We start from the raw sequence: 12,993 nt of genomic DNA on the forward strand, positions 1-12,993 counted from the left end.
TTCTTATTTTCTTAATGTTGTTTTGAAATAGGTGATTATAGTTTTGATCTATTCAGTGACAGAGATCCTCACAGAACACAGCTCTCACTGTATAGTTGTTATTTTTCTCCTTGCTCTCTTTGTTCTTATAATACCTTTACATAGGACTTTGATATTTTTCTATCACCATTTTTATGTAAAATCTGTTTTTCTGAACTTTCAGAGGAGACATGGTTCAGAGTAGCTTTTCTAACTTCATAGCTCCCTCAACTGTTGTTTTAGGGGTCAAATATATGGTGGCTTCCTCCTGAGAAGTCCTGACTCTGTTTCCATCTCTACTTTCATCTTGACTTTCTCTTTCCTTCTCCTCCAATGTCCCTAACCTCCTCAATCTCTATTCCATTCCCAGCAGGTTCTTCTCAATGTGGGCCTATCCTGGAAGGTCACCCTTCCAAGTAGATGACTTTCAAAAGTTCCTAGGAGCAAGATTGCTCCAGCTCTTTTAGTCCCCATCATCAACCCCTGGGACTTACCCACAACTAGCATGGGCAAAAGTCTTGCCAGTCTCAGCTTGGCCTGCCACCCTTTCCATGAACAGCCTTTCCATGAACACCCGTTGGCTATCCCATTCTTAGATTTAGATATTCCATTACTTTCCTAAATTTCTGCAAATGCTGATACCATGCACGACTTGTGGCTATGAGTGGTTTTTCTACACCTGCTTGTATTTTGGGGTTCGTGAAGACACCTTTCAATTGGTTTTGTTGTAAATAGTATCCATAGGTTTGTTTTTATATCTAGTTGTTGCTCTGCCTGTTTTTATAATAAGATTTGAAGAGATTCAAGAACTATGCTGCAGCCATCTTGTGGACAAATATATATGTCCACAAGGGCTTATATATTTCCCTGAAACACAGAGGGTCTCCTGCATTGCTCCTTTATTTGTAAATACGTAAAGAAGAATGTATAGATAAACTTTAAGTTAAAATGCCTGTATATTTCACCCCTTAAAAGTATTAATATAGGCCGGGCGCTGTGGCTCACGCCTGTAATCCTAGCTCTTGGGAGGCCGAGGCGGGCGGATTGCTCAAGGTCAGGAGTTCAAAACCAGCCTGAGCAAGAGCGAGACCCCGTCTCTACTATAAATAGAAAGCAATTAATTGGCCAACTGATATATATATAAAAAATTAGCCGAGCATGGTGGCGCATGCCTGTAGTCCCAGCTACTCGGGAGGCTGAGGCAGAAGGATCACTCAAGCCCAGGAGTTTGAGGTTGCTGTGAGCTAGGCTGACGCCACGGCACTCACTCTAGCCTGGACAACAAAGTGAGACTCTGTCTCAAAAAAAAAAAAAAAAGTATTAATATAACTAATTAATACTTGCTATTTCCTGATTTTGAAAAAATCAAGTCAGCTGGGCGTGGTGGCATACACCTATAGTCCTAGCCACTCAGATGGCTGAGGCAGTAGGATTGCTTGAGCCCAGAAGTTAGAGGATGTAGGGCACTATAATTGCACCTGCAAATAGCCATTGTGTTCCAGCCTGGGCAACATAGTGAGACCCTGTCTCTAAAAAAAAATTAAATTAAATTAAAATTAAAATAAAAAATAAAAAAACTCAAGTCATTTCATTAGGAGGGAACTAAGGTTTTTTCTTTTTCTCCACACTCATTTTACCTCTACCACTTTAACTCAGAAGCACACAGTTGATGCAAAGATATGCCAGGGAAATGTAGAAGCATAGTTTAATAGAAATCTGGCCAGGTTACCGCTTGGAGAACAAGAGAAGCAACCTATAGCAAAGTTGCCAAAAGGGACAGGTAACATTTTTTTTTTTTTTTTTTTTTTTTTGAGACAGAGTCTCACTTTGTTGTCCAGGCTAGAGTGAGTGCCGTGGCGTCAGCCTCGCTCACAGCAACCTCAGACTCCTGGGCTCGAGTGATCCTTCTGCCTCAGCCTCCCGGGTAGCTGGGACTACAGGCATGCGCCACCATGCCCGGCTAATTTTTTTTTCTATATATATTAGTTGGCCAATTAATTTCTTTCTATTTATAGTAGAGACGGGGTCTCGCTCTTGCTCAGGCTGGTCTTGAACTCCTGACCTTGAGCAATCCGCCCGCCTCGGCCTCCCAAGAGCTAGGATTACAGGCGTGAGCCACAGCGCCCGGCCGACAGGTAACATTTAAAGCAGGGATCAGCAAACATTTTCTGTAAAGGGCCAATGGGAATAAAAAATAAAAAATAAAATAAAATGTAAAATGAAAAGATCACAATTAATCAGTTAAAAAAAAAGGGCCAATGGGCTGTGGTACAATATGAAATATGTTTTATCTTTGTCCCCAGTTCCTGACACAGAGTTCCTAAATCCCTTTTCCTAATTTCCTAAGTGATAAGGGTGATAAGAACATCTTTTGTTATATATTTGGTGCTTGCATGAAGTTCCTAAAACCCTCCAAATTGCTTGAGTGATAGGAGTTTCTTTTGTTTTAAGCCCTTTTGATTACACCTGAGTTTATGTTTTCAAATATTATAAAATTTATAGGAGGCCATTGGTTTGGACTGAGCTCCTACACCAGGCCCAACAGACCAAATCAAAATGGAGTTACTCATGCTAAAGTTCCACATCACCAAGCCAAAACTAAGTTGTTTATCTGACTTTCCAAGAAATTAGGGGAGAGAAAGAGAGGTAATAGCCAAATCCCCAAATAAACCAGTTTTAGCCAGCATGATAAGAAAGTCTCCTCTGCTTTAGGTTACAAGGTGTACAAGGAAAGAAACTTTGAAATGACCAATAGTTTTTTTGTTCTGTTTTGGCTTTCTTTAGCCTGTTTCTGCCAATAAAGCCCAGTTCCTCTGCTCAGCTCACTGGAATATTCTATTTCATAGAATAAGGTATTGCCCAATTGTAGCATTGCAAATGAAAGCCAAGTAAGCTCTTAAAACTAAATTTGTTATAATTTTGTCTTTTAACAATGCTAATGAGGTGACTTAGAGAGGGACTCCTAGAAAGCTTCAGGATGGAGCCAATCGCCAGACAGAAAAAGTGATTAGAGGATTAAAGGGTTAGAACTTCCAGCTCTACTCACTGGCCTCCAGGAAAGGGAGTGGAAGGGAATCAAGTTCTATAAAAACTCTTTGACAATGAGATTTGGTGAATTTCTGCGTTGCTGACCACATGGAGGTGCTGGGAGGCACCCAGAGAGGGCACGGAAGCTCCACCTTCCCCCAACACCTCGTCTTCTCCACCTCTTCGACTGGCTGTTCATCTGTACCCTTGACAAAATCCTTTATAATAAGCCAGCAAAGGTATGAAAATGTTTCCCTGAGTTCTGTGAGTCATCCTAGCAAATTAATCAAATCCAAGGAGGGAGCAGTGGGAATCCTGGTCTGTAGCCAGCCAGTCAGAAGTACAAGTGGCAGGACTTGCAATTGGCATTTGAAATGGGGCCAGTCTTGTAGAACTGAGGCCTCGATCTGTGGATCTGATACTATCTAAAGGTAGAAAGCATCAGAATTAAGGTGAATTATAAGATACCCAGTTGATGTCTGCTGGAGAACTGCTTGGTGTGGAGGGAAACCCCCGCCCCCACATCCAGGGTCACAGAAGTGTGCTGCAAGTGAGTAGAGAATAAAGAGGGAAATGGTTTCTTTTATCCTCTTACATGGGCCACATGGTATCAATTGCAATTACTCAACTCTAAATATTCTGACAAATATGCTCAGGGCCAGCACTGTGCCTAGCATGTGAAATGCACTCAATGGTTTGTCTTCATTTAACAAATATTTAATGTTCCTCACTCCCTGTCTTTCTCAGCACTATTACTATCTGTCCCTTACTCTTCTTTAGGTTCTTACACAAAGACAGCAAAGTATAGAGAAAGGAATAAAATATCTGGAATCAGTCAGATCACAGTTTAAATTTCAACTCTGTCACTTACTACTATATGACCTTGATCAAGTTCCTTAACCTCTCTGCACCTCTAAAATGGTGACAGTTGCACCTATTTCACAGGATTGTTGTGAATGAAATAAGACAACTTATGTAAAGCACCTGAGACCAGACACATAGCAGGTATTTAAAAAATATTACTCCTTGGGCTTTCTGCAGACTGAGAACAAAATAATAAAAGAAAAAAATATATATATATAAAAAATATATATATTAGTCCCTCCTTCTCTCCTTTTCATTGAACAAATGTTCATTCAATTAATGTCCATCATGTCCATGACAGTGAAAGGTACAGGGGATACAGCAATGCATATAACTGTCTAGTTGGGAAAAATTCAGTCAGCCTATAGCTAACTCAACTCATCCATGTGAAAGAATTGAAAAGTAGTTCTTCCTTATTGCCAAAACATTGCACAGTGCCTACTTAGAGTACTTTGGGCAGTTTTAGAGAGTGGTGTCCACATGGGGCAGAAGAACTTGCCTGCGACCTTCTCCATCAGTTTCCAACAAAGACACACAATCTGGAATTCAGGATCCCAGATCTTAGAAAGGCATCCAATACTGGTGGTGAGCTTAGCCAGACTGGTCAAGGACAGATGACCTGGCATGTCACTCTTGGAAGTCTGCCTACTCTTCTAACTAATCTGGTAAGACACAACACTACTTACCTGTTGCTGCTGTTCCCTGGCCTTTCTTAGGCTGCTTTGGGGCTGTGTACTGGAAGAATTCATTTCCGTGGCCAGCAGCTGCCTGATCCAGTCCAAAAAGAGAGGCCAATCTGGCACTGTTAGTAGAAAATGAAATTTCATTGACATGTCCCACACTGGAATCATTATAAAAACTGCTTACCTCCAACCTTGAACAAATACCTACTTGACCATATATCCCACCATTCAATACTGGAAATGGGGGCGAAGTATCTTTGAATTAAGATTGTATATCTGATCTGAACATCATCATCTGACCCTGCTCATCCATAAGACTTTGGTAAAGGCATTTCTTTCCAGACCTTAGTTTCTCCATTTGTAAATTGAGGTGATTAGTCTAAATGCTCTCTATGGTTTCTTCAAACTGTAAATTCTTGCTTTTAGCAAATCATGTTTTCTAGTTACCCCTATTGATTACTCCCCCTCCTGATTCTTACTAGTTTATTAAATTAAAATGAAACTATACTACAAACTTACCTATCAAACATGGTCCCTGCTATCATGTCATTTAACAGGTAGGACCATTCTTTTATTATCCCTTACATTATGCCCCCATCATTCCACTGAAAATGCTCTTGCTAAGATCACCAATAACCTGTTTGTCACTAAACCCAGTTTATCACTCCTTACCTTACTTGACTTCATGCCACTCTTTTATACTGTCAATTAATTTGTTCTTCTTCAAACAAATTCTTCTCTTGATCACTCACAGTGGTCTTTCAAAAAACCAAATTTAACCAAGTCTTTCTCCTCTTTAAAACCTTCAATGACACTTCAGTATTACCAAGATAAAAATACAAACTCCACAAGATAGCTTTACAAGGCCCTTCAAGACCTCACCTCTCCATACTTCCCCAGCTTTATATCTGGCCGTTTCTCACTTCCAACTGAGTGCTACAGCCACTCTGAGGAACTGTTAGTTTTTCAAAGAAAGCAAGATCTTTTAAATCTCCAGCCTTTGGAAATACTCTTCCCTCTGCCTGAAACATTCTCCTTGTTTTTCTTGTCTCCTGTAATTTGCCCCTAATCTCAAAGTCTAGATTCGATGATCTTCCTCTAGGTGCTCCCATAGTTCTCTATACTTCATTCATTCAAGAAATATGTCGGACACTGTGCTAAGTGCTAAGCATACACTGGTGGGCAAAACTGCATTTTACTTTCAAGGAGTTTATAATCTAATGAGGGAATAAGACATTAAGGAATATATAATTGTAAACTGTAATATGAGATATATAACAGGGGCAATTGTAAGGCGTTGTACTCTATAGAGATTTGCAATAAAGTGAGTCACATTTTTTTGGTTTTCCAGTACACACAAAAGTTATGTTTACATTATACTGGAGTCTATTAAGTATGTAGTAGCATTATGTCAAAAAAAATGTACACACCTTAATTTAAAAATACTTTATTGCTAAAAAATGCTGATGATCATCTGAGCTTTCAGCAAATCATAATCTTTTTGCTGGTGGAGTGCCTTGCTAGCTGCCAACTTTTCTTCCACAGGTTCCTCACCTTTCTCAGCCCTCACAGAATATAAGGGAGCTAGGGCCTTGCTCTGGATTAGCCTTTGGCTTAAGGGAATATTTGTGGCTGGTTTGATCTTCCATCCAGACCACTAAAACTTTCTCTATACCTGCAATAAGGTTGTTTCATTTTCTTATCATTCATTTATTCACTGGAGTGGCACTTTTTATTTCCTTCAAGAACTTTTCCTTTGCATTCACAACTTACCTGTCTAGCATAAGAGGCCTAGCTTTTAGCTTATATTGGTTTTCAACATGCCTTCCTCACTAAGCTTAATCATTTATTTCTACCTTTTGATTTAAAGAGATGTGCAACTCTTTCATTCACTTGAATACTTAGAACCACTGGAGGGTTATTAATTGGCCTAATTTCAATACTGTTGAGTCTCAGGAGATAGGTAAGCCTGAGTAGTGGAAAAGAGATGGGGGAACAGCTGGTCAGTGGAGCAGTCAGCACACATACAACATTTATCAATTAAATTTGCTGTCTTATGAGTATGGTTTGTGGAGCCCTAAAATAATTACAATAGTAACATCAAAGATAACTGATGATGGATCACCATACCAAATATACTAATGAAAAGTTTGAACTATTGCAAGAATTACCAAAATGTGACATGGAGACATGAAGTGAGCACATGCTATTGGAAAAATGGTGTCAACAGACATGCTCAACACAGGGTTGTCACAAGCCTTCAATTTGTCACAAGTCTTCACATAATATCTGCTAGGTACAATAAAGCAAAGTGCAATAAAATGAGGGATGCCTGTATTTTGCCCAGGGTCTGGTATAATAGTCTCAATAAATGAACTCAAAGTCTAGTCTAGCTCTGGGCTCCTCTTCTTCAAGGCATCCTTTAGGTAAAGTAACACATTGAAACTTCACAACAACTTTATTAATGATTTTTAAAAAACAATTTATATATATATAAATACATATTAACATTTTGCAAAATAAATTTAATATGATTTGAAACTATTACCTTGTTTTCTCAAAGTGGTCTACTAACTATAAGTTTCCTTCAAGTTTTAAGAAAATGGGCCCAAAATGCCTGCTTTCAAAGACTGAGAGGCTTAAATGAGATTGCAAATGTAATACTTGAGGGAGAGCAGTGCTGGCCTAAATAAGACATCGACAAATGCTAACGGCATATAGAAGAACAGACCAAGATTTCTCCTTTTAGGCAGGACAATCCAGGCAGATTCCCTAAAGGTACTTCTGGGAGATTCTGGGAGAGTTGGGCCATATCTTTAACACAGTGAAAAGGTACAAAGCTTAGCATCTAGTTAAGATATAAGAGCCTATGCATAGATAATAAGAAAAGAATGACCTTCTTAGCTTTAGTAAACCATGGATATTAGGTTTGCTGATCTAGTTTTGTGGGCATATCCTTTTTCAAAGGAAAGACAAAAGTATCATAAGTAAACTCTGCTTCCATAGATGTTCTAAAGGCCAAAAAACTGATGATTGCAAAATCAATCCAAAAGCCAGGTCGACCTACCATCTTTCAGATTAATTCCATTTCCTATTAGTATTTTAAATGGACTCTATACCAATTTAGGTGGGTAAGTTTCTTGTAAATTGTTACATTTTTCCACTTCTAAGGTGCTCTCAAGATGTATATAATCTTCTAATTATGTTAGCAAGAATGGGCTTGCTAACAACTCTGGACTTGAGTCTCTATGTTTATAATTCATGGGAAAAGTCACAACAGCATTAATTACATTTTAAAAATAAATGTTAGCCAATGCATTTAGGTACCAAGGTCCTTACCTCACCTCAGTTTTATAATCCTTTTCTTTCTCATCAAAAACAAAAACACATGCATTTACACTGTATCAACATATTTTAATAAACCTGGATTCTTTTGGTGGTAAAGTACTCTTCTAATGAATTGTGGCACTAAACAGCAACTTCAATAGCAACATGGGCAGGTCTTGTGGAATCTGCCTACCTGATTTGAAATGCAAGCTCTATTGCTTTCTAGCTGTGTGGCCTTGGGCAACTTACCTCTCTGAATCTTTCCCATTTGTAAAATGGATATAATAGTTAAAAGAAAGTGGGAAAGGTCTTGAAGATCATCTAGGACAAATTTCATTATTTAATAGGCTGGGGTATGGAGGGACAAGAATGGAAGTGATTTGTCCAAAGTCGTACTCCTAACTGGGAGCCATCAACATTAGAATCTGGACTTTTCAGCTGGGTGCGGTGGCTCACGCCTGTAATCCTAGCTCTCTGGGAGGCCAAGGCAGGCGGATCGTTTGAATCCAGGAGTTCGAAACCAACCTGAGCAAGAGCGAGACCCCGTCTCTACTATAAATAGAAAGAAATTAATTGGCCAACTAATATATATAGAAAAAATTAGCTGGGCATGGTGGCGCATGCCTGTAGTCCCAGCTACTTGGGAGGCTGAGGCAGCAGGATTGCTTGAGCCCAGGAGTTTGAGGTTGCTGTGAGCTAGGCTGACGCCACGGTACTCACTATAGCCTGGGCAACAAAGTGAGACTCTGTCTCAAAAAAAAAAAAAAAAAAAAAGAATCTGGACTTTTCCATTTCTTTTACAGAACTTAAAATGTTTTCTGATGATCAGTTCTGAATTTATCTTTTTTCCACCTTCACGCTGGTGATTTATCATTACTATGCTAATCAGATTTGCTTACATATACCCGTTATATAATCTAAAACAAGTGTGCATACTTTATATATATAAAACTGGCCCCTTAAAATGCTTTGGGATGATTACTACTGGATTGATTTTACTATACTACAAAAATGGAAGTTTTTTAAGGGCTGTGCCTTATTCCTATTTGTATTTGCTGAAGCCAAGTACCACGTGCTTAGCAGGCATTCACATGATTCTTCATTTCAAATACACAGTGGTGGGGAAAGGGTTAAAACAAAAACAAACCAAAAAAGCAAGCCTCCTGATTACCACTACTAGGTTAACCATGGATATTAAGAAGCCGAGAAACTCAGAAGGTAGATTATCAGTCATCTAGATACTCCCACTTCAATTAGACCTAAATATCCTTAATGGAATCAAGTAAGTTATATATTTAAATCCAGAGACTTTAAGTATATTTACAGTGAAGTACAATAAAAAAGAGGAACCAAAAAGCAGCTGTAGTGTTCCCTGTCATATGTTCTACTTCCTTAGAGAAAACAAAAGAAGGAATAGCTAAATCAGAGAATATTGGTGAAACTTTCCATATTCTCAATCTTAAATTTGATTCTGTTTTCCTGGCTATTTTTAAAAACAAAAATAAATTATAACTTTCTCTGCTGAGTCTTTTATCATCAAATTAGTTGTGGTGTATGTCTAGGAGCACAGTCACATGCCTACAATTAAAGTGTCTCAGATCCTTGATAAGCCTGCTCAGGAAAGAAGAATTGGTGAGCTACCAAGAAATTATCTTGGGCCAGGAAATGTGGAAAAGAGCACATGACTGTCATTACCTAACCAGTAATTTTCAGTGAGCTGGGACTGTTGCATGTAAGTTGAGAATTTAACATTCCTTTACAGACTTCCCTTAAATACTTTCACATAGTTAGGAATATGAATTTAAAGTATACCTTGGAAATTTTATACAGTGGCCGAATACACAGATATACGCATAACAGGTTTGTAGGAAGAATCATTAATTCAGAAGGCTGACTACAGAGTCAACAGCAGCAGGGAGGCTGGAAGGTGTGGAGATGTTAATGAATGTTTTGGGTGGAATAGGGGGGGAAAAGGAACCAAAACACAGCTTAATTCTAAAATAACTGAGTAATGAAAGAATTCAAAGTGGAATTAAATGAATGTGGGCCATCCAACGTAGGGATAGGGGTGGAACTATCTGGTGAGAGTGAAAAGTTAACAACAGGTAATACAGAGAGCTAGGAAGTGTAAGTCAAAAGATCCTATTTAAGAACAAAAGAAAGCCAGTGTCACTTTATGGTCATTCACGTATTGACCTCTCCAAAAGATCTGGAGGCAACTTGAGGGCAGAGTATGGGAACTTAATCATCTTTGCAACCTCTTAGCATTTAGCAGAATGAGGGGCACATGTTAGTGTCTTTGTCATTTTTCAGTACATTCTTCAGCATGCACAAAATTTGTTAAGTAGACGTTCAAAGAAAGGCTCTGCAAGAATTAGCTTGGCAGCTCACAAATTTGGAGGGAGTCAAGCTGTCCACTGACACACAAAAAATGGAAAAGGCTAAACTGATTACTGAAAGAGACAAAACCCCGCATCTCTCTGAAGAATTCTATCCCAAGCTGATATATGTAATGTTTGAAGGCAAGGGATACTAACCAAAGTCTCTCACATTGGTTTTAAGCTTTAGAGTTTACGAAGTGCAATTTCGCAGCTATTATTCATTCAACATGCACTTCGTGAACACTATATGCCAGGTACTGTGCTGAATGCTAGACAGAGATGAACAACATAAGCAATCTCTGTCCTGTCAGGGCTCATAATCTAGTAGGTTCAGTATGCAAGAAGAGAGGAAAACATGTCTAGCTGTGGGAATAAGGAACATAAAGCAATTTATTCTGCCTGGGACTGTGGAAGAATTTAAAGCACTAAAAAGGTGACATCAAGAAACTCAGCACAGTTGCGTGCCCTGTCCAGATTCTGAGAAGTGTACAGCACCGGAATGTGGCAAGGGTCAGGACCCGGAAGTTGAGACGAGGCCTGAAAGAGATCAACTCCCTCCAACAATTCGATCTCTGGTTCACGCTTCTCAGTCACTCACCCGCCGCTGGGCGAGAGAAAGTCAGTGTCGTCCTCGTCCCCAGCACCGAACATTGCGTTGGCTTTCACCGGAATGCAGGGAGAAAGCTGAATGTTTCCAGGGTCCCAGGGCCCCGGGGCCTGTCACCGCTGACGTCGTAAAATGCTGCGACAGCGTGCTGCTTGCCGGCAGGGCGAACTCTCGTACGGTTCCTCTGCCGAAAGCAGTCTAGACTCAGGAGAAGGTGGGGCAAAGGCAAATAAGAGGTTCGCGCGGGCACGCGCGCCGCGTTACGTCAGGCCTCTCCAGCCCTCAGAGGGGGCGGGGCTCCAAAGTCCTGCGCGGGAATTGGTCAGAGAGGCAGTGGGCGGGGAAGGGGCGGGAACCCTCAGCCTCGGTGGCGGTCGTGGACACGTCGAGCCGGGCAGAAGCGGAGGGGGCTTCTGAGGAGTCGTGAAAGGGTGAGGTTAAGATTCTGTGAGGGAGGCACCAGTGGCTGGATTCGACCTGGGAAGGTAAGTCCTCCCCTGTCCCCTCTCGCAACCCTGTCATAGGCACCGTCCTTTCCCTCCAAGACAAGGACCCTCCTCGCTGCTCTTCTCAGCTCAGTGTAAGGTGAAGGAGCCCGGGACTGGAGGATTGGAGACCTGAGCTTCGGCCTGGCCCCTGGAGTGACCTTGGGGCCGGGTGCTCGGTGCCTCAGTTTCCCTGTCTGGGCAACGAGCCATTTGTGATCCTACGTGCCGGCGGGTCCAGAAGCCTTTAGACCTCAGAGGTCGTCCAGTTCCATCCCGATCTCCTCGTAATCTCAGAATTTACAGCTAGGGAAACGAAGGAACTAAGCACTTGGGTGACTAGTCCGAGGTCACACAGAGTAAAGGGCACACCGAAACTGGACTTCTGGTCCTTTGATTCAGGTCTTAGCTGATGGGTGAACAAGAACCTTGCCAGCCCTTAAACACGGTGTGCCCTTACAGAGTGGTTGTTGCTAGACTGTGACATACATCTTGAAGAAAGTGCCCTTTCTAGAGTCCACCTGCATGCCACACAGGTGAGGTGCAGGAAAGCCAAGATATTCTGGCTTGGATTATGGAAAGGAGGAAACTTTGGAGGCAGAAAATCCCCAGCCACAACCTTGGCCTGTATTTTGCTGAGTCTTCCTGCGACAGTCCTAAATCAACATCAATTGTTGCCGACTCCTCTGCCTCCAATTTCTACCCTCTCTGGATCTTACATAAGTATTTCTTTGGTTAACCTGGTATCGTTCTTGGAACAATCTTGGGGTAGGCCTGGCTTAGCCAAGGTGTGGATAAGCAGATAGTGTCCCAGTGTGGCTTCCATTTCCACAGTTCTCACTGGAGTTCTTACACTCAGGGCTTCCCCTCACCATAAGGTTGGTACTACAGGTGTCTCTTACCTGAATGTTTTAATCTGTTAGCATGAAATTGAAGTGAAGTGATTGGTAGCTCCCTCTCAGATAACTTTGCACCTCCTGGCATGTCTCCTGTTCTGCTTTTTATTATAGTTTACATACTACTAAATTGTAAGCCTTCATGCCCATAACAGGGTCTCATAATTCTTTATTAGATTGAATGATGAAATTCATCTTTGTTCCCTTATTCCTTAATTTACGATCTTAGGATTTTTTTCCCATGTGACCCAGATAGCCCAGTGAGTGTTCTTGACTTTTATAGCTAGCTTCCAGAAAGGTAAAAATGCTGTACTGACTGTGAACTCTCTGGGTTGCTTAGTCTCTTTTGTTAATTGAAGGTGATAGTACCACTGTGTAAAGCTCCAGGGGAGGGAGAAGAGGGGAATAGGATGGCTAGAAATATGTAACTATAATTTTTGTAAGTAAATTATTCCTCTGTTTAACTGAGGATAGGGCTATTGGTCTGCTTCTTGTATTTACTGTATAGATGGAGATGGTTAAAGTAGTGAAGGCTGACTGTTGCAATGATGCACCTGGAATCTAACACTAGAACTGAAACCTATTGCAGTAGGTCTGTTTAGAGTGTGAACTTGGCTACCTTGGGGTATGAGGAGTGAACTAGGTAAGTGCCATAGCGCTTTCTAACCCCTCTCTCCAGTATTGGTCATTGTCATTGCAGCACTG

General features: G+C 40.9%; 2 protein-coding genes across 4 annotated transcripts in view; one reads left to right on the forward strand and one right to left on the reverse strand.

Annotated features, from left to right (window-relative positions):
• FKBP15 (FKBP prolyl isomerase family member 15) overlaps positions 1-11,095 on the reverse strand; it is a 57,300-nt gene extending 46,205 nt beyond the window's left edge. For 2 of the 3 annotated variants that reach the window (XM_076008944.1, XM_012768895.3), the window contains exons 1-2: positions 10,899-11,095; positions 4,596-4,711 (exon numbers count right to left, since the gene is read on the reverse strand). In XM_076008944.1, the coding sequence (XP_075865059.1) occupies positions 4,596-4,711; positions 10,899-10,951 (169 nt within the window). In that variant the 5' untranslated portion in view covers positions 10,952-11,095. The remainder of the gene's footprint in view (positions 1-4,595; positions 4,712-10,898) is intronic. The other variant, XM_076008943.1, reaches the window with a different exon arrangement.
• A 157-nt stretch (positions 11,096-11,252) lies between these two features.
• Positions 11,253-12,993, forward strand: part of SLC31A1 (solute carrier family 31 member 1) — a 34,425-nt gene continuing 32,684 nt past the window's right edge. The window contains exon 1 of the mRNA XM_012768900.3: positions 11,253-11,392. The gene's annotated coding sequence lies outside the window, so the exon portion shown is untranslated. The remainder of the gene's footprint in view (positions 11,393-12,993) is intronic.

Source organism: Microcebus murinus, chromosome 12 (genome assembly GCF_040939455.1).
Source record: "Microcebus murinus isolate Inina chromosome 12, M.murinus_Inina_mat1.0, whole genome shotgun sequence".
Taxonomy (NCBI): Eukaryota; Metazoa; Chordata; class Mammalia; order Primates; family Cheirogaleidae; genus Microcebus; species Microcebus murinus.